Source organism: Prionailurus bengalensis, chromosome D2 (genome assembly GCF_016509475.1).
Source record: "Prionailurus bengalensis isolate Pbe53 chromosome D2, Fcat_Pben_1.1_paternal_pri, whole genome shotgun sequence".
NCBI classification, from domain to species: Eukaryota; Metazoa; Chordata; class Mammalia; order Carnivora; family Felidae; genus Prionailurus; species Prionailurus bengalensis.
The window spans coordinates 32,031,258-32,056,795 of NC_057351.1; the positions used below are offsets into that span (position 1 = coordinate 32,031,258).

Consider the following 25,538-nt stretch of genomic DNA (forward strand, 5'->3'; position numbering starts at 1 on the left):
CCCTTCTGACCCTCTTTCGTCTGTCTCCCTGCTGGGTCCTCCAACTGCAGATCATTCCCAGTTGGGGTCACTGGGACTGAGGAAGGGGACAGGAGGTGGGAAATGAAATGAACCAAACCACCTGGAGGGGACATTTTAGGCATCTGAAGGGATAATGAAGGCAAAAAGACCTGGTCGAGACTTCCAGAAGGCCCAGACAGGGACAGAAGGCAGGGTCAGAGAGCTAGGCCAGGGTCACCCAGAGGAGGCCAGACCGCTTTTGGGTTGGGGGGCAGGCAAGCCCCACCACGGGCACCTCGTCCACCTCCAACAAAGCCACTCTGCTCCTGACCTTGGCCTCCCGAGCCCTCTCTGACTGGTTTTTCTTCACTTTGCCCCAGGGCCTGAACAGCATGTTCGAAGTGTACCTGGTGGGGAACAACTCCCAGCACTTCATCATCTCCCCCACCTCTGTCCAAGGGAAAGCAGACATTCGCATCCGGGTGGCCGTCCCCCTGGACTATGAGACTGTGGACCGCTACGACTTTGATGTAAGACCCCCCCAACTTTGCTGGGTAGAAGCTATCAAGGGAAGCAGGGGTGATCCCATCCCCTTTAAACTCCCCTTCCACCTCTCCCCATTCTCGCCCTATGTATCTGACTCTGAGAAGCCCACGGAGCCCCTGACAGGGGCCGGGCTGAGCCCCCCATTTTCAAGGAGCACAAGGAAATGTCTGGAAATTGAGCAGAATTTATAAGGCATGATCACAGCCTCAGAAGCCAATAGTGAGCCTCACTGCCCCAGCCCCTGCCAGCCCAGCCACCAGCAGAATCAGTGGCCACCCTGGCCCTCTGGACACTGATGGGGGGGACTCACAGCAACACACACCTGGGATGGGCAGTGACGCAGACAGGAACTCCCTGTCAGGACCTGTAAAGGCCCCAGGGGGACTTTGGGGGGAGAAGGCTCCAGGAGCATGTGAGAGCTTACCCAGGCCCCTGCTCTGCACACCCAGCTCTTTGCCAACGAGAGTGTGCCTGACCACGTGGGCTATGCCAAGGTGAAGATTGCCCTCATCAACGAGAATGACAATCGGCCCATCTTCAGCCAGCCACTGTACAACGTCAGCTTGTATGAGAACGTCACCCTGGGGACCTCTGTGCTGACAGTCCTGGTGAGTCTTGCTCTTCTACGAGGCCATTGAGCTCTGGTGATGCCCATGGGGAGGCAGCCAGAGGGATCTGCCCAAGAAACCTGGGCAGTCAGGGAGCGGGTGCCCCCCCCCCAAGCCCCCAGAGGCTGTGGTGTTTGCATATTAAAGCATCTGGACTCTTTATAATGGGACTCCCATGGTCAGGGAGCACTGCGGAAAGAGCGCCAACCCGGGGAGGATGGGATCGGGCCAAGGACACTGGTTTTCTGCCTTGGCCCTGAGAGGCACTGAGCCTGAGTAGGCCAGGAGCCCTGGAAGTGCCCTCTAATAGAGATAGGGGGCAGCCGGCTCCGAGGAGGGCCACCCTCGCTCTTTGAACACAGGCGCCAGGCAAGAATGGGCTTCTCAAGGGTATCTGGCCATCCCCAGCGGCCCTTGGCTGGGACTTTGACAAGAGGCCTCTCCCAGGGTCCGTTTGTATCAGTCGGTATTCTTGATGGCAAGGGACACAAACTCTTAAGTGGACCAGCTCGTGTAATTCAAAGTGTAAGTGATTTCAGGCGTGGCTGTATCCAGGCGCCCAGCAAGAATCTGCCTTTAGCACCAAGGTGCTGCTTTTTTTTTTTTTTTTAATGTGGGCAGAGGAACACCAGCACCCCCAGACTTGCTTGTTACCAATTTATCACCCATCGTGGAAAAACCGTCTTCTTTTTGAGTAGTTCCAGCAAAAGTCCCAGAGCCGATTCTCCTTGCTGGGCCATCCTGGACCCAATCATCATGATCCTGAAATACCAGAGATGGGTCACACTCCTCCCGGTGGGGCCAGAGGTTGAGTCAGATGCATGCAAATTCTATGGGCTGGAAATGGGACAGGGGCTACGCCAGAGGGGCTCCTGTTACCAGAACAGAGAGGGTTGGTTGCCGAGCAGATCCAAGTGGCAGTTTTATGGTATGCAAGCTCAGCTCCCACGCATAGTAGGTGCTCCATAAATGTGATGCAGTTCAGCTCACTGCTGCCCTTCCCTGCCCACTCTGAGGGCCTCAGGTGCCCCATTTCCATTTCTTGTTCCATCCTTACTCCGAGCCAACACCTTGCCTGCTGATCCCGGGCCCCCGACTCTGAAGTGTGTTTACCGACAGATGGTATGAAACTGTGTTGAGCCCCCAGGCCCTTCCCATCTGACAGTTATTAATATTCCAAACAGATGTTTAGCTTGGCGGGCCATCAGACAGAAACAATAAGTCTGCCATGGTCGTTTTCCTCCCCGCCTGCTTCCCCAGCCCGTGGCCCCACTGGCTTTCACCAAGATGCTCCTTGCAATCAGTCACCTGGTGCCTGAGGTCCCACGGATCCTCTTGGCAGCCAGAGAGCAAGTGCCGGAGGCTGAGGTCATCAGCTCCCCACCCCCAGCCATCTTCAGATATCGGGGTGAAGGACACACAAGCAGCCTGTGCTTTAGGGACCCCACCCCAACAGGCCCGGGACCACATGGCAAAGATTTCAGGTGTCAGGCTTGGGGGGGGGTGTCCCTGGGGATGGAGGTCTCACTTTGCACTCACAAGTTCCCACAGCCCTGGAGAAGGGTTGCCAAACCTAGGGAGCAGGGGTGGGGTGTGAAGGGGCAGGAGGCACACCTCTTGGCTGGTGGCCAGTTGCTGGGGTCAAGGACAGTGTGTTAGGCCCGGTCTCCTCTGGGGCTGCCACCAGAGAGTAGGTCCTCACACTGGGTTTTCTCAAGCACCAGAGCAGTTCCTGGGCCTGCGTAGACCCCGGCCCGGCTCCCACAAACCCCTTCTCCAGTTGCTTTCCAAACACTCCATGGATGCGTTCAGCCTCCTCTGAGTGTCTCTTCCTAGGCCTGGCTGGTCTGGGCAGCCTCCAGTGCCTGAGTCTAAGCCTTGCCCACCTCCTTCTCAACACCCCTGGCCCCAGGGTTGTGGAGTCGTGCAGATAGGAAGGGGCTCTTTCACCCAATGATAAGCTCTGGTCCCAGGGCCGTGTGCCTGCAGGAGCTCCGGAGAGCACACGAAACTGGGTGGGCCCTGCTTTCCTTGCCTTTGCTGGGCGTTAGTCTAGCCACATCACCTCTGAGAGCCTTCATTTCCTTATCTGCAGAATGGGCATGAGGCCACCCAAGACCGCGGTCAAGAGGTGTGAATGTTAGGTGTGAAAGAGTCCCCTGCGCGGCCCCAACCCGACGGACCCACCATCATCTCCCAGGGAGCTTCCACAGCTCCTAGCAGGTGGCAGGTTTCATGGCCTCACCCACCCCCCTGCCCAGGCCTGACCTGGCCTCCCCCACGCTGCCATTTTCTGGGGTCAGTCTGATCTTTCCCCCTCCTTTGCTGCAGAAGGAGCTGAAGTTATAGCTGCCTGCTCAGGGACTGTGAAATTCCTTCTCCATGACCTTTTCTGGGATGTTATTAAAATGTTTCATGGGCAGTTGTGTCAGAAAAAAATGACGAAGAAAAGGAAAATGTTTTAATTCGCGCTGAGGAGGACTGGGGCAGAGCCTGCTGTGAGGGGCCTCCCACACAGCACTGGCCCCTGCTTCCATGGCTTATCACCCGCCCTGGGGTGGGGGGCAGGGGAGGCAGCAGGTTGACAGTGGGGAGGGGCAGCTGGAAGGAGAGGGTCTGTCCCCTCCAGCCTCGTCTCTGGCCAGGCTGGAAGGGCTGGACCCTTGTATCTCTCCGCTCCCTGGACCTCCCGCAGCCTAGATTTTGCGACCCTTCTAGCTCCCGGTTATGGCACAATGAGTTTCCACTGGCGGAGGGGAAAGCGTGGGCACCCAGAGTGCAAAGGCTTGGCCGTGAGCGCTGACTCCTTGGATGCCTAGGGCTGCTTCTCTCCTTGTACCTTATCTGTGAAATGAACAAGATAGACTAAGATGTGTCCTTGGTCCCTTCCAGACCTAGAGCCTGGGGCCGTCATGCCCAGAGGAAGGGGGATGGCGGAGCTGACCTCTGAGGGCGGCTACCCCTGTTAGTGTTGCTACTGCAATAATCATTTCGGTGGCCGTCACTGTTGAGTCCTAGCTGGAAACGGGCACTTTACCTGCGCTGTCTCTAACCCGAGAATGCATTGCCATTCTCATTTTATAGGTGAGGAAACGGACGCTTAGGTTAAGTGATTAAAACTTGCCCGGGCCCCCCAGGCTACTAAGTGATTGAGCTGCAGTCCCCAAAAAGACTGGCCCCAAGCCATAGGCCCTTAACCAGTGGGCTGCCCATCCAGAAGGTTCTGAGTTGGACCACTGAGCCTGTCCTTTCAGTAATGTTCAGAGCTGAGGGTGAGGAGAGGAGCCAGGAAGTGCCCTCTGCAGGACGCAGGTGGGCAGGCCACAGGATTGTCTCTGGGTGACCCTTGAGCCCTTCCAGAACCTCTGGCACCATCAGGTGAATTTTGGGCTGTGTAGGTCCCGAGCTGCTCAAGGGTCAGAGCTGCGTGAGCTACTCTTACTGACGGGAAGACCAAGTCGGGGAGACCAGAGCACTTTGCCCAGGGAGATGGGAACCCCAAGGCAGCCCGGATTAGAAGAGGCTTCCTGGCAGGAGGGAGGATGCAGGACAGATGTCCCTGCCAGCCAGGACCGGTCCTCCAAAGGATGACCATGCAGGGGAAAGGTGCAGGGGCACATGTACCCACGCATGTTCGGGGGGTGCACGTGAGGTATGCTTGCGGCGGGGGGAGGTGTCCACACAGGCACGGTCTTGTATCCGTACACGCACATGCGTATGCAGCTACGTGTGCCCAGGGGCATGTGTATATAACACACGTTTGTGTTCATCAACACGTGTAAAGGTTCCTGTATCATGTTGGTGGCTCCCTATCCTCTAGATGGCGCTGCTTGTTCCCGTCTTGTATCCCCAAGCCACTCTGATTCTCACCTTCCAACCCCACCTCCCGACCTGACAGCAAGAGTCAGGTGGGAAGGCTGTGGGGTGTCTTCCTGGGATTCTGCTGGGCTCGGGGCAGCCCTGCAGCCTGACCAATTGGTACCTGGCACCTAGCAGGGTTTCCTGGACAGTAGGAAAGCAATCCAACCCTTCGTTCATTCAACATATGTTTTATGAATACCTACTATGTGCCAGGCACGTGGCCCTGAGGACAGTAATGATGTGAATCTTGCCCTCATGAAGTTTCCAGTCTCCTGGGAAAGCCTGATGTTCATATTAAGAAATGAATCTTTAATTATTATTTGCTACGAGGGAGAGATAGGGGAACTATGAAACCTATCACAAGACACCTGACCTTGACTGACGTCAGAGAAAGCTTCCCTAAGGAAGTGGCAACTGAGTAGGCATTAATAGGTGAGTGAGGGGAGGAAAGCACATTGGACAAAGAGGGAATGGCGTGTGCAAAGGTCCTGTGGCTGAAATCTAGTGAGGGGGGATGTGCTCTGTAGGGAGGTGGACTTGTATTCTTTGGACATGGACAGAGCTCAGCTCTTTCTCTTTTTGTCACCCACCCCAAATATAACCATTGGGCTGCTGTTCTGACAAGGGAGAAGTCCTGTATCAAAGCATCCTCATTCTCTTACCTCTTCCTTCCTGGTGGCCCGTGGCAGGCATTTGGGAGACAGATGACAGAGGTGGTACCTGGGATGTGCGATGAGCCAGCCCAGCCTCCCACAATAGGGCGCTCGTGTCCCCAGATTTATTAGCTCCATGTCCCTGGGCAGTGGAAGAGGAATGCTGAGAAGGGACAGCAGCCAGGAAAGAGGTTACTCCTAGGGCAGATCTTATTGTCATCCAGGGCCTCTGTCCCTGTTCCAGGGAGATCAGGCAGAGCAGGAATGGGCAGAAGATGGACAGTCTGACAAGATGGGATTCTTCTCTAGGCGTAGAAATCAAAGCAGGAAGGAGAGACACATAGGAGCCCTGACTGAGCTGGTGTGGGGTCCCAGGACCAGCTCACAGTTCACTCAGCCCAGGGGCAGAGTGCTACCCCTCAGCTCCAAGGTGGCCTTACAGGGGCCGATAGGCATGGCTTCTCTCCCTCCTCCCTGCCCATCTTCCCAGCCTGTCCTTGGGAGACTGATAATGTCTTGGGCAGGGTCAAGAATCCTGTTCTGCCGCGGGCTGGCCACTCCGTTTCCAGGTTTGGTTCCCTTGCCCCCGGCTTGGGAAAGTACCACCTGCCCAGCACACAGGGCTGGGTTGCTGGGAGACCCCAGGGTGGTGACGTGGATGTAAGCAGTCAAGGGCTTACAGTCATCCAGAGTGGATTTTCTTATCAGTGGCCTTAAAGGACCCTGATCTGGCTGGCCTGTACCCCTTCAGCCTGCGTGCAATCCCCGTTCTGCCAAGATGGGCCCTTGACAGTCAGCTGAGCCTGTGTCGTCCCCAGCGACCTGGGGAGGTGTGCTGAGAGGTCCTGTCCGGGAGGGCTGTTGTTAAAATGGAACGGGACAGTTGGGGAGGGCCCTCGGCACCAAGCCCGGCCAGCAGCGCGTACTCAGAGGAAGGCAGGCAGACAGCAGATGTGACAGGAGGGCTGGCTTCCTGGGTGTCAGGCCTGGGCATGTGCTCAGGGGCCTGGACTCCAAAAGCCCCACACTTGGCCTGTCACTGTCTTGAAATTCTTAATTTTTGAACCAGGGGCCCCCCGTGTTCACTTTGCACGGGGCCCTGCAAATTACGTAGCTTGTCCTGGCTGTAGGAGCTTTATAATGCCCTGCCCAAAGGCACGCCCTCCTCTGCTGTTTCCGTGCGTTCCCACACTCCGCGCACGCTCGGTTAATGCTTGCTCTGTGCCGTGCTCTGGACAGGGACCCTCAGCACGTGTTCCTATCACGTAAGAAGCCACCCAAACTTGGCTGCATAAAACAGGAGCTGTTTTCTTACCCTCACGGATGGATTGGGTAGGTCAGGAACATGGAAGGGGCTCAGCGGGGGCGTCCTTCTCTGCTCCTCTGGGTGTGGCATGCCCGGCAGCTGGAGGCTTGTCCCTCCCGTGTCTGGTATCTAGGCTGGGCCCACTGAAGGTCTGGGTCTACCTGACTGTCGTGGGCACCCACACACGGCCTCCCCCCACGGTGCACACATCTCACACACACGGGTGCCGAGCAGGAGCACTTTGGAGGACGCCTCTGGGGAAAGAGTGTCCCAAGAGAACCAGGTGGAGGCTGTGTGGCCATTTCTGACCTAGCCTCGAATGCACACATTTGTGCTGAATTCTACTGGTTATTAGAGAGTCACCAAAGCGAGCTCACATTCAAGGGGAGGGGTTGTAGACCCCCCCCCCCCGCCCCGCTCAATTCTCAATGGAAGGAATCTCAAAGCATTTGCTCAAACACGGAGATCTCGGAGCCACTTTAGTGCTCACTCTAACTCAGTACCCCTTTACTGAGATGTCCTATGAGAGCATGGTGCCGTGAGAAAGCAAGTGCCCTCTCCTCCTCCTGGATGCCCTGCAAAAACCAGCCGAAGGGGAAACCCTTCAAACCCTGTGTTGAGCCTAGTCAGAGCTCTCCAAGAATAGAAGGGAGGGAGGGGGAAGGAAAAGAGAGTAATCCCTGCCGCCCCCAGGTACCCCCTGGCCAGTAAAGTTCCAGTGCCCTAGGCCTGGGTTGGCATTCGAGGCCTCCACACCCCGGCCCTGAGCTGTTTCCAGCCCTCTGCCCTGCCACACCCCTCACCCTCCTCTCCTGCTGACCAGATTGCCCCACTTCCCTTTACATCACCCACACGCTTTCACACTTCTCCCCCATCTAACTCTTCCTCCCTCCTGTCTGAGACCATCAAAACTCTGCTTAACCTAAGAGCCGGCCCAGTTGCTAGCTTCCCCACAGGAAGCCCTCCCCCTGATCACTGGCAGTCTCCCTTCTCCCCAGCTCCCCTGGGTACCCGGCACCTTGTTTCCCCTGGCAGTTCTCACGGCTCAGGGCTTTCGTGGCCAATGTCGTTTCCTCCCCCACTGCACTTAGAAACGGCACTAGGGCGAGCTTAGTCTGGGGAGGCAGACCCCCAGCCCAGGAACAGAGGCAAGGGGGCTGGGAGGTGCAAGGGCCACCAGATTCCAGGATCGCCTGGGCCTCCCAGTCCTAATCAAGACCTGTGATTGCAAGGTCAAGGCTGAAATGCACCCAGGCCCTCAGCCTGGCTCTTCGAACAGGTGAGCAGGAGCTGACCCGGCTCCCTTGGCTGCTGCTGGGTGGCACTGGGTGCCACCGTGCCCCTGTGTCTCTGCTGCAGAAGCCTTAGCCACTGTCCCCTCCCAGAGCAGGACTCCATACTCTCTGAGACAGAGAGGCCCCCAGATAACACTCCATTCAGTGGCTGTTTATCGAGGACCTAGAATGACGGCAGTGAAGAAGACAGACATCCCTGCACATTCCAGGGGCAGGAGACAGGCGGTGAACAAGCAAGCCCAGAGCATGTCAGATGGGGATAGGCGTCATGGAGGAAATTACAGCGGTGCGGGTGGGGAGCAACAGGGGTGGCGGTGTTACTGTGTTCTCTCCAGGGGTCAGGGAAGACCGACCTCGCACAGAGGGGGGCAGTGGATAGAGGCCTGAAGGCAATGAGGGGGGAACCCGGGAAAGAGCTGCCCCACGCTGAGGGAGCTGCAGGTGAAGACTTGAGACAAGAGCCTGGGGGTGTAGGTGGAGGAGAGGTGGCCAGAAGGTGACTGGCTAGGACAGGGAGCCCATCAGAAGTGCCAGCCAGAGAGCTCTGATGGTCACCCTGTGGGGAATAGGCTGAGGTGGGGTGGGGAAGAGGGAGGGCATGAGAGCACCAGGGTGGAAGCTGGGAGACCAGGTGAGAGATGACGGTTCCACTCACGGGTGGCCATGCTCACGCCCAGCTCTGGGCAATGGCTTTGCCGTTCTCCGCAGGCCCAGCACGGCGCATCCCTCTCCGTCTCCACCTGACTTCCGGGTGAGCCCTGCACCTCTGCAAACACAAAAGTGGGCAGACACTGGCTAGGGGTCCTGCCTCGGCTTCTTACCGGCAGGTTGGCCTTGGGCTTGTAACTTCCTTTCCCCGGGCTTCAGTTTCCTCCTCTATAACATGGGAGGATAATTTCCATCTCAGTAGTGTTGTGGAACCATCGATGGAAAGGTTGGAGTCCAGAGTCCCCACGTAGCCAACGCTTTGATAGTGGTATCAGCACCTGCTGCATGCCAAGTGTCCAGGACCCTCTGTGCTGTTCTAGAACAGTGGCCTCTCCGTGCTTCTGATAGCATTGGTTCAACCTGATTGTATCCTTGCACAAAGCTGGCAACAGAAATTGCCAACACGAATTATTAGTAAGTCTGGGAGATCACGTGAGCTGATGAGCGGTCTCGTCTAGATACTTCAGCAAAACCCAATAGAGACAGGCAGGTCAAAGCAGGGAAGAGCCCAAGCTAGACTTCTGGGGCAAGCCTGGGCCACCTCTTCCACCTTCCCCTTCCTGAGAAGGGCCTCCTGGCCCCCCTACCTGGTGCTCTCCCACCCCACCCCCTCCTGACACCCTTCACTGCAGGCATCTTAATTGATCTCATTGTTCTCCAGTCCCTTGAGACAAGACTCCAGCTGTGCTTAAACAGAACAAAACCTCTTCCAATTTCCCCACCGTTTAAAAGAAAATTGAATATCTGCAGCCTGGGGAGGGGAGAGGGAAGTGAAAGACACACACACATATACACACACACACATGCATACACACAGTCAGCCCAGCTCAGTTCCCAGGCTTGACTAGAAGGCCTTTGTAAACATACCCTCCCCCATTCGGGGCGTGTCCAGGCTGTACTTCCGGACCCCTCTAATCTACTCCTGGGTTCATCGCCAGTCGCCAGTCGGAGGGAACAGGTGCTGGAGGAAGCAGAGCTGGCTGCCGGTGATTGACGGGTCGAGTTCCTCTGTCTGTCAGGCCTCAGTGCTCCTGGGCTGTGTGTATCTCTTTAATCTAAATATCAATCCGTAAAACCGAAATGGGATGGGATGAGAGGTAGGACAGGCACTAAGGAGAGACAGAGAACACAGCTGGCTGCCGTCTGCCCACCACCACCCAGGGCTTCTGGAAGGAGCTTTGGCAGGGCCTGTATTAGGACCGAGAGCTGCCCGCCCCCACCTCTGCCCCTGAGGTGATTGCCCTGGACCTTGTTTAAGGTCTGACCATTTTCAGTCATCTCCCGTAGCTACTTGATTTTTGGCAAATTGACGGAAAGCCCCGTTGCCTATCAAGCTCTGGAACCCTCCCTCCCCGGTGCCTCCAGAATCTCCTGTCCTTGACCAGAGCAACTCTGTCACTGACCTTTGCCCCTTTCCCAAAAAATGGAAAGAACAGGCCTTGTGAGCTTAGCAAATCATAAACCCTTTGCGATATGTTAGTCGTCTCTTCTGGATCCGTGGTACAGAAGCAAGCCGCGGATGTCTGGGGAGGTCAGTAACCTGTCCAGGGCCAGCCAGCTTAGTGCGTGTCCAAGAGCCAGGATTCCAACCTGGGTCTGTCTGACTCCAAAACCCCTGGACCCCTCTTCTGCTTGCTGGTCACCATCAAGTGCCACCCCACACTGGGCTCCAGCCTCTTGTTGGAATCGGCCAACTGGAGAGTCGAGGGAGATGGGCGGAGCACGGGCCTCGGATACAGGAGCTGCTCAGTTACCGGGCGACCTTGAGCATGTCCCTGGTTTCTGGGGCCTTGGTGTCCTTATCTGTAAAATTAAGGGGTTGTGCCTCACTCTCTGAGGCCCCCTCAGCGCTAACAATGTGTGACTTCCTGCCCCAGAGAGTTCCCCCACCTGCGCCGAGAGCCTGTGGTCCCCTGCACTCTGCCCGTCAGAGTCCCCCTTCAGTAGGTTAGCTGCTGATTGTTCCTGCTCAGGCTGTTGCTCACAGGACACCAGAGCAGAGCAAATGGGCCCCCTGGGCGAGGGGACAATAGGAAGCGGTGAGAGTGGCCAAGGCAGAATGAGTTCATAAATGCAGTCAACCAAATGCCTGCACAAAAGGCACCTGTGCCCCGTGCTGGGAAGGTTATGGGCCCTGGGATGGGACCACAGGGGCAGGATGGGCTCCAAGCAGCCCCCAGCGCCTTGGCCTGACAATCTGTCCAGGGGGCAATTGGGAGAAAGGGGGCCCACAGAGGTTTAGGAAGAAGTTGAGCTGGGCCTATGCATTTGGGGTGACTTTGTCTTGCTGTACAGTCCCTGTGGGAGACAATGACAGCTGTGGTTCCTGCCAGCTTCTTTCTAGGAGGGGTTCAAAGTCCCTATACCCCCATTGGTTTAGTGTTTTCCAAACTTTACTATAATCCATAATAAAAACTACATTTAACTCCATGGCCCAGAGTTAACACACACATCCATATCTAGAACACAAACAATACTTCCTTACCACATGTAATAATACACTCTAGCATTTTATTATTATTTTTTATTCTTTTTTTAAATTTATTTTTTAATTTACATTCAAGTTAGTTAGCATCTAGTGCAACAATGATTTCAGGAGTAGATTCCTCAATGCCCCTTACCCATTTAGCCCATCCCCCTCCACAACCCCTCCAGCAACCCTCAGTTTGTTCTCTATATTTAAGAGTCTTTTATGTTTTGTCCCCCTCCCTGTTTTTATATTATTTTTGTTTCCCTTCCCTTATGTTCATCTGTTTTGTCTCTTAAAGTCCTCAGATGAGTGAAGTCGTATGATATTTGTCTTTTTCTGACTAATTTCACTTAACATAATCCCCTCTAGTTCCATCCACGTAGTTGCAAATGGCAAGGTTTCATTCTTTTTGATTGCCGAGTAATACTCCATTGTATGTATATACCACATCTTCTTTTCATTCATCCATCGATGGACATTTGGGCTCTTTCCATACTTTGGCTATTGTGGATAGCGCTGCTATTAACACTGGGGTGCATGTGCCCCTTCAAAACAGCACACCTGCATCCCATGGATAAATGCCTAGTAGTGCAATTGCTGGGTCGTAGGGTAGTTCTATTTTTAACCTTTTGAGGAACCTCCATACTGTTTTCCAGGCTGCACCAGTTTGCATTCCCACCCGCATTGCAAAAGAGATCCTCTTTCTCTGCATCCTCACCAACATCTGTTGTTGCCTGAGTTGTTCATGTTAGCCATTCTGACAAGTGTGAGGTGGTATCTCACTGTAGTTTTGATTTGTGTTTCCCTGATGATGAGTGATGGTGAGCATCTTTTCATGTGTCGGTTGGCTATCTGGATGTCTTCTTTGGAGAAGTGTCTATTCATGTCTTTTGCCCATTTCTTCACTGGATTCTTTGTTTTTTGGGTGTTGAGTTTGATAAGTTCTTTATCGATTTTGGGTACTAGCCCTTTATCTAATATGTCATTTGCAAATATCTCCTCCCTTCTGTCACTTGCCTTTTAGTTTTGCAGATTGTTTCCTTTGCTCTGCAGAAATTTTTTATTTTGATGAGGTCCCAATAGCTCATTTTTGCTTTTGTATCCCCTGCCTCCGGAGACGTGTTGAGTGAGAAGTTGCTGCGGCCAAGGTCAAAGAGGTTTTTGCCTGCTTTCTCCTTGAGGATTTTGATGGCTTCCTGTCTTACGTTTAGGTCTTTCATCCATTGTGAGTTTATTTTTGTGTATGGTGTAAGAAAGTGGTCCAGGTTCATTTTTCTGCATGTCGCTGTCCAGTTTTCCCAGCAGCATTTGCTGAAGAGACTGTCTTTATTCCATTGGATAGTCTTTCCTGCTCTGTCAAAGATTAGTTGGCCATACATTTCTGGGTTCTCTATTCCGTTCCATTGACCTGAGTGTCTGTCTTTGTGCCAGTACCATACTGTCTTGATGATTACTGCTTTGTAGTATAGCTTGAAGTCTGGGATTGTGATGCCTTCAGCTTTGGTTTTCTTTTTCAAGATGGCTTTGGCTATTCGGGGTCTTTTCTGGTTCCATACAAATTTTAGGATTGTTTGTTCTAGCTCTGTGAAGAATGATGGTGTTATTTTGATAGGGATTGCTCCAGCATTTTATTCTTCTAGATTCTGGGTTTTTTATGAGAACTTTTAAGATCAACTCTCTTAGCAACTTTCAAATATACCATGCAGTGTTATTAACTGTAACCACCATGCTGCACATTACATCCTCATGAACAGTTTGTTTTATAACTGCAAGTTTGTATGTTTTGACCTCCTTCACCCATTTTTCCCTCTTCCCACCCCCACCTCTGGTAGCCACACCAATCTGTTCTATCTGTGAGCTGGGTTTTTTGCTTTTTAAGGTTCCACCCATAAGTGAGATTATACAGAATTTGTCTTTCTCTGACTTATTTCATTTTGTATAATGCCTTCAAGGTCCATCCATGTTGTCACAAATGGCAAGGTTTCTTTCCTTTTTTATGGCCAAATAATATTCCATTGTAAATATACACCACATTTTCTTTATTCGTTCATCCACTGATGGACATTCGGGCTGCTTCTCTCTGTTGGCTATTGTAAATAATGCTTCAGTGAACATGGCGGTGCAGATACCTTTTCTAGTTAGTGTTTCCATTTATTTTTGAGATAAATACACAGACGCAAGATTGCTGGATCATATGGTATTTCTATTTTTTTTAACTTTTTTAAATTGTGTATTTATTTTTGAGAGAGAGAGCAAGCAAGGGAGGGGCAGAGAGAGAGGGAGTCACAGAATCCGAAGCAGGCTCCAGGCTCTGAAATGTCGGCACAGAGCCTGACGCAGGGCTCAAACTCACAAGCTATGAGATCATGACCTGAGCAGAAGTCAGATGCTTCACTGACTGAGCCACCCAGGTGCCTCCATGGTATTTCTATTTTTAATTTTGGGGGAGGGAACCTCCATACTCTTTTCCATAGTGGCTGCACCCATTTACATTTTCACCAACAGTGCACAGGGTTTCCTTTTCTCCACATTCTCTCCAACACTTGTTATTTCTTGTCTTTCTTTTCTAGCCATTCTGACAGGTGTGAGGCTATATCTCTTTGTGGTTTTAATTTGCACTCAATGATCAGTGATATTGAACACCTTTTCACGTTGGCTGTCTTCTTTGGGAAAATGCTTATGCAGATCCTCTGTGCATTTTTTTGAATCAGATCTTTTTCTGCTGTTGAATGGTAGGAGTTCTTTATATATTTTGGATACTTACCTCTGATTAGATTTGTGATTTGCAGATATTTTCTTCCATTCAGTAGGTTGCCTTTTCATTTTGTTGATGGCTTTCTTTGCAGAAGCTTTTCTTTTTTCCCAAAGTTTAATTTTTTTAATGTTTATTTTTGGGACAGAGACAGAGCACAAGCAGGGGAGGGGCAGAGAGGGAGACACAGGATGCAAAGTAGGCTCTAGGCTCCGAGCTGTCAGCACAGAGCTGCATGTGGGGCTCGAACCCACGAGCCATAAAATCATGACCTGAGCCTAAGTCGACACCACCCAGGTACCCCACTCTGCAGAAGCTTTTTAATTTGATGTCCCATTTGTTTATTTTAGCTTTTGTTGCCTTAGCTTTTGGAGTCAGATCCAAAAAATCGTCACCAAACCTGATGTCAAAGAACCTACTACCTATGTTCTCTTCTAGGAGTTTTATGGGTTCAGGTTTTATAATCAAGTCTTTCATCGATTCTGAGTTAATTTTTGTGTATGGTGTGAGATAGTGGTTTAGTTTCATTCTTTTGCATGTAGCTGTCCAATTTTTCTAATATGCTTTATTGAAGAGTGGGCTTTTCTCCATTGAGTATTATTCTTGGCTCCCTTGTCGAATATTAGTTGACCGTATATGCGTGGGTTTATTTCAGGCTCTCTATTCTGTTCCATTGATCTCTGTGGCTACTGCTGCTTTTATGCTGATGCCATACCGTTTGGATTACCATAGCTTTATAATACAGTTTGAAATCAGGGCACGTGATGCCTCCAGCTTTGTTCTTTTTTTGTCAAGATCGCTTTGGGTCGTTGGGGTCTTTTGTGATTCCATGAAAGTCTTAGGATTGTTTGTTCTGTTCCAATGGGGGAAAAATGCCATTGGAATTTTGATGGGGATTACATTGAATCTATAGATTGCTTTGGGTGGTATGGGCATTTGGACAATATTCATCCTTCCAGTGTATAAGTATGGAATATTTGTTTATCTCTGTCATCTTCAGTTTCTTTCACAATGTCTTATAGTTTTCACCTTAGTATATTCTATTGTATTCTACGAGATTTCTTTTTTTTTTTTAATGTTTATTTATTTTTGAGAGACAGAGTGTGAGCAGGGGAAGGGCAGAGAGAGAGGGAGACACAGAATCCGAAGCAGGCTCCAGGCTCCGAGCCATCAGCACAGAGCCCGACGCGAGGCTTGAACCCATAAATCGCAAGATCATGACCCGAGCTGAAGGCAGACGCTCGACCAACGAAGCCATCAGGCACCCTTACTAGATTTCATTTTTAAAAATACTAGTCCTGACCCTCTGAATTGATTCCATGACCAACTAAAGTCTGGCAACTGAACATCTCTAGAAGGAGCCCCCTCTACTTTACTATGCAATGATGAGGATGATGGTGGCGATATCATCATCTCATGTTCCTCAAGTGCTTGCTACAGGAGGCAGAGTAGCAAAGACCCCAGGCTCCAGACTTAAACCACCCAAGCTGATCCTGACTCGGCCACCTGAGCCATATGACTAGGTTACTTGTATCAGCAATGATCCAGGACAGCTACCTGTCGCAGAGGCCCCCCAAATAGTTTCATAAACAAGATTGAACTATATTTTCTCTCCCATGTGAAAGCAGTTTAGAGGTGAGCAGCCTTAGGTGGCCCCTTCAAGCTGTCTTCCCCCCTGCCCCATTTCTAGTTATCTTCATGGTCCAAGGTGGCTGCTAGAACTCCGGCCATCATAGCCATACTATAAGCTGCAGAATGGAGGAAATGAAGAAGGGTACTAACCCTCCCTTTTAAGAAGACTTCCTAGAAATGTCTTGCAAACTTCTGCTTTCATCGCATTAGCCAGAACTTAGTCACATGGTTGTGCTTATCTACAAAGGATGCTGGCAAATAGTATTTAGGCAGATAGCGTCGTAACGCCTAAAACTAAATTTTTGTTCATTTGAAAAAGAGAGCATGGATGTTTAGTCTGCCGAATAACCTCTGTGTGCCTCGGTTTCCTCTTCTGGAAAATGGTGATGAGGTTCGTTCCTTCTGGATTTGTGGTGGGTCTTCGAAGAAATAATACATGCAAAGAACTTAGCACAGTGCCTGATACAGAACAGGTGCTAAGCGACAGGTGCTAATATGAAGTGCTTGGAGCCAAACTCAGCCCCTACGTGTTATCTCCTTGAACCCCCATGACCACCTGGTGAGGCAGAAATGAACCTCCCCGTTTTATAAATGAGAGCATTGAGACTCAGACAAGTTAGGTGTTTGCCTGAGGTCACACCTATGGAAAGGGCAGAGCTGAGGCGTGGACTCTTGTCTCTAGAACGCCCAAGTCCTTTCCCTTTGCCGTGAGGTAGCACGGCCTCCTCGTGGAGACTGCATCTCTCCCTGAGAGCCTGGTGAGACTGCGGGCCAAGAGGTATGACAAGAGGCGCACTGATCTTGACTGGCCGATGTCCAAGCTGAATTGAAGGCCAGAGCACACTCTGCCTGTTCGGCCACCTGCAGCAGGTACCCCCTACCTGGAAGAGAGACAGGGCCCGGACAGAAGGCCCCTCTAAGCTCCCCTTGTAACAAGATCTGTAAGCTTAGGGTCTGGAAGATAAGGGCCTTCAATTTGTTGAATGGCCCTGGGCAAGCCCCTTTTCTCTGCAAGCCTGGGTTTCCCCATGTGCAAAATGGATGAAATGCTGTTCATCCCCTCCCCCCTGTTCTGGGGACATTGTGAACAGTGTGACCCGCATGTTTGATCTTCTGGGGAAACAAGTCTTTACAAAGGAGATACGCTGCGTTCCTATCAGTGAGCTTCCCTGTGTTAGAACCTTCTGGCTGTTGGAGGTGGGGCGGGCAGGGGAGTGAGGGCACACAAAGTCTGTGAGCGGGGACTGCCTCTCAGGCTCGAGGGCTCCCAGCACGCCCTCCCCACCCTGCACTCACACACAGAATGGGGCTGTCTTGCCGTGAAGCCCTGGGCTGAACTGGCCCAGGTGAGTGAGGGCTAGGGCTGCAGGACCTCTGCTGGTCTCCGAGATCACGGGTGATTTATAGTTCCTGCGTCGGACTTTGACCTTAATTTCTTCTGTCGTTGCGGGGCTGTAAAATTCATTAGGGACCCGCAGGCGGAGTGATGGAGATGTCAGGCGGGCAATCATGTGGGTATTTAATCTATCAGATGTGTGGCTTGCCATTTAGGGAGACAACAAGAGAATGTGGAATCAATACGCTTCATTAGCGAGCAGCACGTGCTGGCCCAATCAGTGCCCGCCAATGGCAGCGGGCCTGGGGGGTGTGCCACCCGGGTTCTAAGTCACCTTGGGATGAGGACACGTCCTGGCACGCGTGTGGGGCCAGCCCCAGCCCAGGTAGCTCTCACCACCTTCTCGCTAGACCTGGAACTGCCTGTTGCACCCCGCAGGGGCTGAGGAAAAGAGAGAACGGGTCAGAGTCAGGGCAGGGGTGTATGGTGAGATCCAGTAATGGGGGAGCCATGGTTCGACTGTACCCCCAGGGGGTTGATTAGACTGTCTTTTCTTCCTCCTTCCGTCTCCTCTGCACGGAAGGTCTCACTTAACTGAGACTCAGCCCCGGTGTCTGGCCGCACATCTCTCCGGCACCCTCCCCTCCTCATCCTCTACCCCATAATCCCAGCTTGATAACTGGCCCCAGAGAGGCTCTGAGTCCCTTCTGATTGTGAATGCCTCGTTCACCCCCAGGCAGCCGGCTACCCTCCCTCCTGCATCCCCGGAAAATGGCTTTCTGTATCCCAATTTTCTTTGTTTGACGGTCAGATGTGATTTTGTTTTATTTTTTTTTTAAGTCACTCAGTTGAGTCCTGCTCAAACCTAAGGCATAAGGGAATGGACGGTGGCATCCAAGGGTTAGGAGCTGAAACTTTCTTCCTTTTCATTTTGCTGTGTATGAATATCAGAGAGACTGGGGTTCGAATCCCAGCTCTGCCGGTGACCATCTGTGGGACGCTGAGCCGCTTGCAGCTGTGAGGACAGGGCCATGCTGTGTGGCTCACCGTGTGTGCCCCGCCTGCAGTCTGTGTCTGAGGCCTGGCTCCCCCCACAAGCACACCCCGACACAGGACTTGCAGGCAGGCCGTCTCCTTGGGACGCGGCCCCGGGTAACCCAGGACTGGGAAGTGAGATAAGGTCACCCAGGGGGGGCATTGCGAAGCCACTTACCGTGGATCCCAGTGGAGCTCCATCCACTGGGACATCTGAGGGCGGAGATGAGCCTTTCCACCCCAGGGCCACGAGGCTGGGGTATTGATCCATGGACTCCAACCCCTGTTGACAGAGGGCAGCTTCTGGGATACCCTCCCGTGCCAACGGCTTCCTTGGGAAAGAAAGCCCGCAGGCTGAGAGTGGCTCAGGCGCTCTGAGCAAAGCAGCCCCTCCCGGGTGGAGGCGGGCACCGGGGGGTTTTGCGTGGGGCCGGCTGCTTCTGCCAGTCGGGCGCTTCCCGCATCCGTAAGGTGAGGGTGTCTGATACTCCTCTCCCAGAATGGCAACGGAGATGGAACGTGTCCGTACACGGACTTCTTAGAATAATGCCCGGAGCCCAGTCAGGACTAAACGAGGGGGAGCTGCCGTTAGCTGCTGCTCCAGTTAGCACCAGCTAAAGTTACTTCTTCTGTAAAATGGGATTGTGACCTCCGTCTTGTCGGTTGCTTTAAGGCTTAGGGACCAATCACGTCAAGTTCCTCGCGCAATGCCAGGCCCACAGGTGACGCCCAGCAAGGTGGTGGTCTCAGTTATCCCTGTGCCTCCGAGGGGAGCCCCCACACCCCTCCTCCGGGCACCGGCTCCCGCGTCCTCCTGGGGACCACCAGGCGCGGCCAGGCCCTGGGCACTGGCCGCCGCCGGCCGCCCTGACAGCCTTTGACATCCTGTAATTGCTAGACTCCTTTAAGCACAGAGCTGCTGGCCAGAGCAATTTGCTCCCCATCAATTTTTATTTCCACGTTTTGAAATAAAGAGAAATAAACAAGGGGCTGGGGGAGCCCAAGAACAACACCGTGTCTGCGATAACAAACATGCGGGGGTCGCCACTCACCTGTCAGCCCGACTCTCATGCCTCCTCCCCCTGCCACACAGGACTGACCCCTTCATACCTGGGGTGTGGACCTGGCTCCCACGGGGCTCGGCGACCGTCCCTTCCACCCGCGCCTGGCCCGCAGCTGGCCCAGGGCTGTTAGACTTGGGGGTGGGAAAACTGCCACTTGCTCTACACGATTCTGTTCTCACTGCCGAGCGCTGATCTGAAGCGCCTTACGTGTAACGCCTTTAGTCCCCGTAACAACCCCGTGAGGCAGGTACTATTATCAGCCCCGTTGAACAGATGAGGCTTAGAGTAGATGTCACTGTGGTTGTTCCCTCGTCTCCCGCCATCTCCCTCCTCCCTGTCCCCTTTCCTCCCGCCCCGTTGTATCCTTCTGGTGTCCTTGCCTCCTCAGAAATCCATCTACTCAGGACCGGGGGCTCCTGGCTTGTCACTGGTAGAGAGGACCTCATAAGTCATCAAATAGAATCTTTTCGTTCGTTCTTTCATTCAGCTCCTCTTTGTGGAGGGTCTCCTGTGTGCGTTCCACTGGTTGGGGGCTGGCGATCTATGGGAAGCAAGACCATGCCTGCCCTCATAAAGCTTACAGTCTGTGGGAGGAAGTAGCCAGTGAGCGTTCACCCAGATGTTCCTGCCGAAACCGGGCCCTCTCCCCGCCATGTCCAGCCACGAGCAAGGCCTGTCCGCTCCAGCGGAGTCCAGCCAGTTCCCAGCACAGCCCTGACCACCCCCCCCCAACCCAGTCCAAGCCCTTTGCCTCTCACCACCACTGATCGCTATGACCACCTCGGCTCTTAGCCCATGCGGCGGCCAGCAGGCAGCCCAGTGAGCCTTTACAAATATAAGTGGGTCCTGGGAGCTGAGCGCCCAGCGGGGAGAAGGAGCGCCGTTGGCCCAGGGAACGTAGTGCGAGGGTTGTGAGGCAGGAGCAAGCCTGTCCTGTCAGAAGCCTGAAGACTGAGCGGCCAGAGCAGAGTGATCCAGGGATGGCTCAGAGAGGAGGTCAGCGGCCGCAGAGGCTAGCCCGCCTCGGGGGTCATGGCAGGCAGCTTGGATCCGAAACGCCCAGGGAGCCTTCTGAGCTGGCCAGTGGCGTGTCATGGCATCAGCCTGGCTCTGATGGAGGCTGGGCTGCGGATACCAGAGCAGAAGCGGGCAGATGGGTCAGGAGGCGTGCAGCCCAGCGTCTTACGCAGGTCCCGCAGCTGCGTGGTTAGGGCGCTCTGCCATTTTGTCGGCATCGTCGTGATCCCACACTTAGCCCACATCCTTTCCGAGGCTCTCGGTGCCTGGTCTTGTGCTGTGCGTCCCAGTCCCAAGGAGAAGGACGTTCTGACCCTCAAGGAGCAGAGAGTCCAGCGGGGTTAGCAAAGAGGCTTTAACACAACTTGCACGACAATTAGCTGTTGGTGGCTGGAGGGAAGACAGGGTTGAGAGATCCTGAGGACTTTTCTGCACTCAAACCATGATGATTTAGTCTGCCATGGGCATGGGTGATGCAATGGTGACTGTCCATCCCCGATCCGTAATGGGACATGAGGGAGGAGGGGCCCCCTTCCCTCTCTCCGCAGCCCCACCACCAGCTGGGTCCCTACCCTTTTGTAATTGCTTCCCCCAACTCGGTGACTCCACCTTCCCATGGGCTCTGAGCCTCTGTCCCCAGCCCCAGACTCTCCAGTGACACCCTCTTGTCCTAAGGTCTCCTACATGCCCGGAAAGCCGAGAGCAGGACCCAGGAGCTTTCCTGAGTATATTTTTCTTCCTAGGATCCACAGGGTCACAGTGATCTCTCCTGCACCCCGTTGTGCACTCCCTGGTACCACTGCCCGTCTGGAACACTCCCTTCTTATCCCCTACATGCCATTTTCCTCACAGCTACTACTATTTCCTCCCCTCCCAGGAGTGTGTCCATTCCCCTGGCCAGGACCCCCGCGAAGGTGCTCGACCAGCAGCTTCCAGCCAAACCCTTATGCCCACCTAACACCCGCCATGCGCCCACCCATCAATGATGAGGGCACCTGACACACCCAGCATTGCCCCGGAAGTGTGGGGCAGACTAAGTATTTCCCGGCCGTTGGCTTCTGCCTCGTGTCTTAGGAAGAAGCAGAGATCCTCTCGCAGAGCACCATGGGAGGGAGTGCGGGAACACGGGAGGGGACCGGGCCTCGTGGGCCTGATCTGGCCAAGTGGAGGTCACCCAGCCTCTCGGCGACCAGGTTCCTTCTGCGGAGTCCCTCCTGCTCTCACCGGCCACACCAGCTTCTCTGCGCTTGCCAGCGTGCAGTTAATCTCCCATAGTTTAAGGAGTTATTCAGAGAGGCTCAGCGAATGATGAATGTGGAAAGCATTACCAGCAAAGCGCCGGGGCTCCGTGGAGCTCTTTAAAAATGCATTCTCCCATGTAAATTTCTGCTCCATCAATCCTTATGACATGTCAAACATTGCTATTGTTTCCTGAACAAATTGTACCGTGTGCCCTTCTCTGCAGATCTGTGCACGGGAGCAGAACTGCTCGCTGGCACCCGCTGCCTGCCACCATTGCCGGGACCCGGGGCTGCTGGGGAGGCAGCTGGGCCCGCCTTGCTTCAGAGCGGAAGCCCCGTGCAGGGTGTCTGGGCAAGCATGCGTGACAGGGGTGCGGGCGCTAGTGGGGAATGATTGAGTGAGGGCCTGCCAGCTGCCAGCCTGCAGGGAAGGGCACACAGGTGGATGGGAAGGGGTGTGGAGGGGCCACAGGGGTTGTAATCAGGGGTGGGGTGGGGCCCGAGACGGAGGGTGAATGCGAGCGTGTGTGTGTGTGTGTGTGTGTGTGAGATTGTGTAGCGGGATGGGGTCTACCTGAGCCAGGCAGAGAGAAGATTTCCATGGGAGGCGGGAGTACAGGAATGTACTAGGGGCTGCCTGAGCCATAGAAAAGGAAAAAGGAGAAAACGCGCGCACGCGCGCACGAGAGAGAAAGAGCGTGTGTGTGTGAGTGTGTAGAGGGAGAGGGAGGGAAGAGTGAGGACACGGGAAGAGAGAAGATACAAGGACGGGACTCTGAGGCTGTAGAGAAGAGTCGTGGCTGTTTGAAACCACGAGAGACAAGGGCATCTGTCCCCAGGGAGGGATCAGCACTATCAGAGAACAGCAGCACCCAGTGGGTGGCAGTTCAGAGGAAGACCCAGGGAAAGGCCAGGGCAGGAAGGAGCAGCTTGGGGCGTAAGGCCCAGCGTCAGCGATGGGTCTCTGCAAGGCTAGTAAGAGGGACAGCAGCGAGGTGCAGGGATATAGGGGGACAGTGTGTCGACAAGGGAGGCCCTTGGTCCAGAGCAAATGAATGGAAGAGGGTGGGAGATGGTGACTACTCGTCGTGAAAATAGTCTGGGTCACGAGGGGGCCCTTGGGGGGGTGGGGCTGGGAGAGGGGAGGACCTGACTGCTTGCGAAGCAGTGGGTGCCCAAAGTGGCCATGAAATGTTGTGATGAGCCAGGCTGGGCGGGGCCGATGGCATACAATTGGCATACGTGTTGAAGGGAGAGCTGTATCCAGAAGGTGCCAGGTGGAGAGCCCTGGGTGGGTTGGGAAGGGTGCCTACAGCCAACCGGGCTGCCCTGGCCTTCAGTGGGTGACAGCGTCTCCCAGTCTAGGTCCTGAGTCACCTACACATACCAAGACCAAGCTTGGGCAGAAGTGGGGGGACCTTATTTGAGGGCCAGGGGCCTTGGCTGAGGGCCTGCATCCTAGGAAACCGCAGCCAGAGACCCCTGCTTCCTCTGCCAACGGGCACGGCCAGGGGTGCCGGAACCTACCCCTTCTAGGCAGAGGCTGGGGTAGGACCATCAAGGCAAGAAGGAGACTGCTGTGGGGATTCATCTAGCTTCTAGAGGGCAAGGACAGTGACCTGGTAGGAGCACTCTGGATCCTATGGCTGAGCCCTCGAACGGCAAGACGACCCCTCTCCCCCAGCTCCATCAGCAGGCACAGCAGGGGAGGGGAGTGGTTGATAGCACACCAGAGCACAGGTGAGATCCTATCTGGTACTGTGGCCATTTGACCTTGAACAAGTTGGCTGACCTCTCTGAGCCTCCGTTCCATCTGTAAAATGCGGATAATGCTGGTGCCGGTCCCACCACCGCCAGGGCAGAGCCGTCGGGAAATGCCACGGTGCATCGCACAGAGTTTGTGCTCCAAGGGAGATGGCAAGGGGCAGCATCTTAGCTTCCCCCTGCCCCGTAGCCGGGGCCAAGATGGGCATTTGTGACTCGGGCCCGGCCAGTCTGGGAATTTGGCTCTCCCCCCACTGCAGGCTCACCTTGTCTTAACCTTTGGAACTTCCCCCACCACGCGTATTTATTTTTTTTTCCTTTTTGTCAGCAGAAGAAAATTACACTTCTGCCGGCATTGTCCATCACGGAAATAAGCACTCGCGATGCAATTATAAAGGCCCAAATGAGGGAATTAGTTTTGCTGGTAATGCCAGTGTTGGGGAGAATCAGTGTAGACGCCTTATCAATCAGGCTCTGGACAACAGCCAGTCCCAGCCGCACCCTGTCTCCATGTGCCATCGGCAGGGACAGCGGCTGACCCGCAGGCCCCTGTCCCCGGGCTGCACGCGCTTGCACTGGAGGAGGCTGGTGCCGTGAGCTGCCTCCGAGCTGGGTGCCGGCAGTAGGGTCCTTCCCCAGGAGCTCCCAGGGCTTCCCAGTGTCCAGCCAGTGGCTGCCCCGTAGACCCAAATACACCTGGCCAAGGTCTCTCCCAGGACTCATCAGTCTAAAATAGCAACCCCAACACCTACTAGATCCTTTTCTGCTTTGTTTTCCTCACAGTCGTGACCGCTGTCTGAAATTCTATTCCTTAGTTATTTCTCCCCTGTGTTCTTGTCTTCTCCCCACTCCCGACTGTAAGTCACATGCCAGCCAGGATGTCGGCATACTTTTAGCTGTGACTCCGGTGCCTGGTCCAGTAGCTGGCACACCAGAAGAACCCAGAAAATATTTAGTGAATACATGACCGAGAGTATCTGGTCACTGTCTTCACAAAGGTTCTTGCCGTGGTGTGCCAGGCATCCTCCACCTGTCCCTCTAGACCCACTCTGCTCTTTCCCACCTGCTCTGCGCATGCCCTGGCAGGCTGACTACCTGGGCCATTTGGTGAGTCCCCTACTCAGCCTGCAGAGCTCAGGCCAGACGTCAGAGCTTGAGGGACTCCTTGGAGGGGCTTTAGAAACTCCAGCTGCACCCCCTGCACCCCCTGGGCAACCTGATCGGCCCCGCTCTGGCTGCCCACTGCCCACCGTGGTATCTGCTGATGGAAGGCATCAGCACCCCCCCCCCGCCCCCGAATGAAGGTCACGCCAGCCCTCAGTGGTTGGCAGTGGAAATCCCAGATTTTACGAACTTCGGCGACGATCTGGATCCCTGTGCTGGACGCAACTGAGGATCCAAAAATGAGTTAGATACAGACTTCTCTGTCAAGGAGCAGAAGTGGGGCACACGCAGGTAGTTTTCAAAAATGCCAGGGTGTACCGCATCTCCCCAAACAGGTACAGGCTTAGATCGAGAACAGTGAGCAGTCAGGGAGCTCCGTAAGTGAGGGGGCACTTGGAGTGGGTCCTGAGGGACGGGCTGGAGTTTGGATGGCAGTTCCAGAAGGCGGTAAGAGAACAGTCCGGATGCATCACGGAGAGGTGGATACAAGCCTGCCAAAGCCAGTCAGGCCTTGACACCAGGCTGCTGGTCTGGATTGACTTCAGCACCAGTAGGGAGCCATCGAAGGTTTTTGAGCAGGGGAAAATCATTGTAGCCGTTGCCTTTGACTTCTGGCCCCTGGGCCTCTTCTGGCAGTCTTGGTGAGCAATAGAGTGTACTAGTACCTATGGGTAAGATTCATGCCCTGAGGGCCAGTGGCGGGGACCTAGAGGCCCCCGAGGGGAGACCTGCAGCACAGCTGAAGTGCCCACCTGGAACCCTGGTTTGGCATTTCCCAGAATTGCCAGGGACAGTATGGGGCCACCCAGCCTGGCTGGCTGGACCATCCCCTTCCCCCATCCCCGAAGCCATCTGACTGGCCTGTGAGACCCCGGACGTCACCCTGCAGGAAGATGGACATATGCACTCCTGGAACATGGCAGATGGGATGGTGTTCACGGCATGAGGAGGACGTGTGTCCTCTGTGCACAGACCCTAGTCACCGCCCAACCACTCCTTCGTAAAGTGGGCTCAAGGGTCGCTGTCTGTTTGGCCCTGGATTCGTCCGTTGACCCTTTCAGATGCTCAGGCAGGCAGCACGCCTGG

At 54.1% G+C, this 25,538-nt stretch overlaps 1 protein-coding gene across 5 annotated transcripts in view; it reads left to right on the forward strand.

Annotated features, from left to right (window-relative positions):
* The window catches only part of CDH23 (cadherin related 23), a 414,161-nt gene that overhangs the window by 254,658 nt on the left and 133,965 nt on the right, over positions 1-25,538 (forward strand). For all 5 annotated transcript variants that reach the window (XM_043596561.1, XM_043596567.1, XM_043596564.1 and 2 more), the window contains 2 exons: positions 381-530; positions 996-1,154. In XM_043596561.1, coding sequence (XP_043452496.1) covers positions 381-530; positions 996-1,154 — 309 coding nt within the window. The remainder of the gene's footprint in view (positions 1-380; positions 531-995; positions 1,155-25,538) is intronic.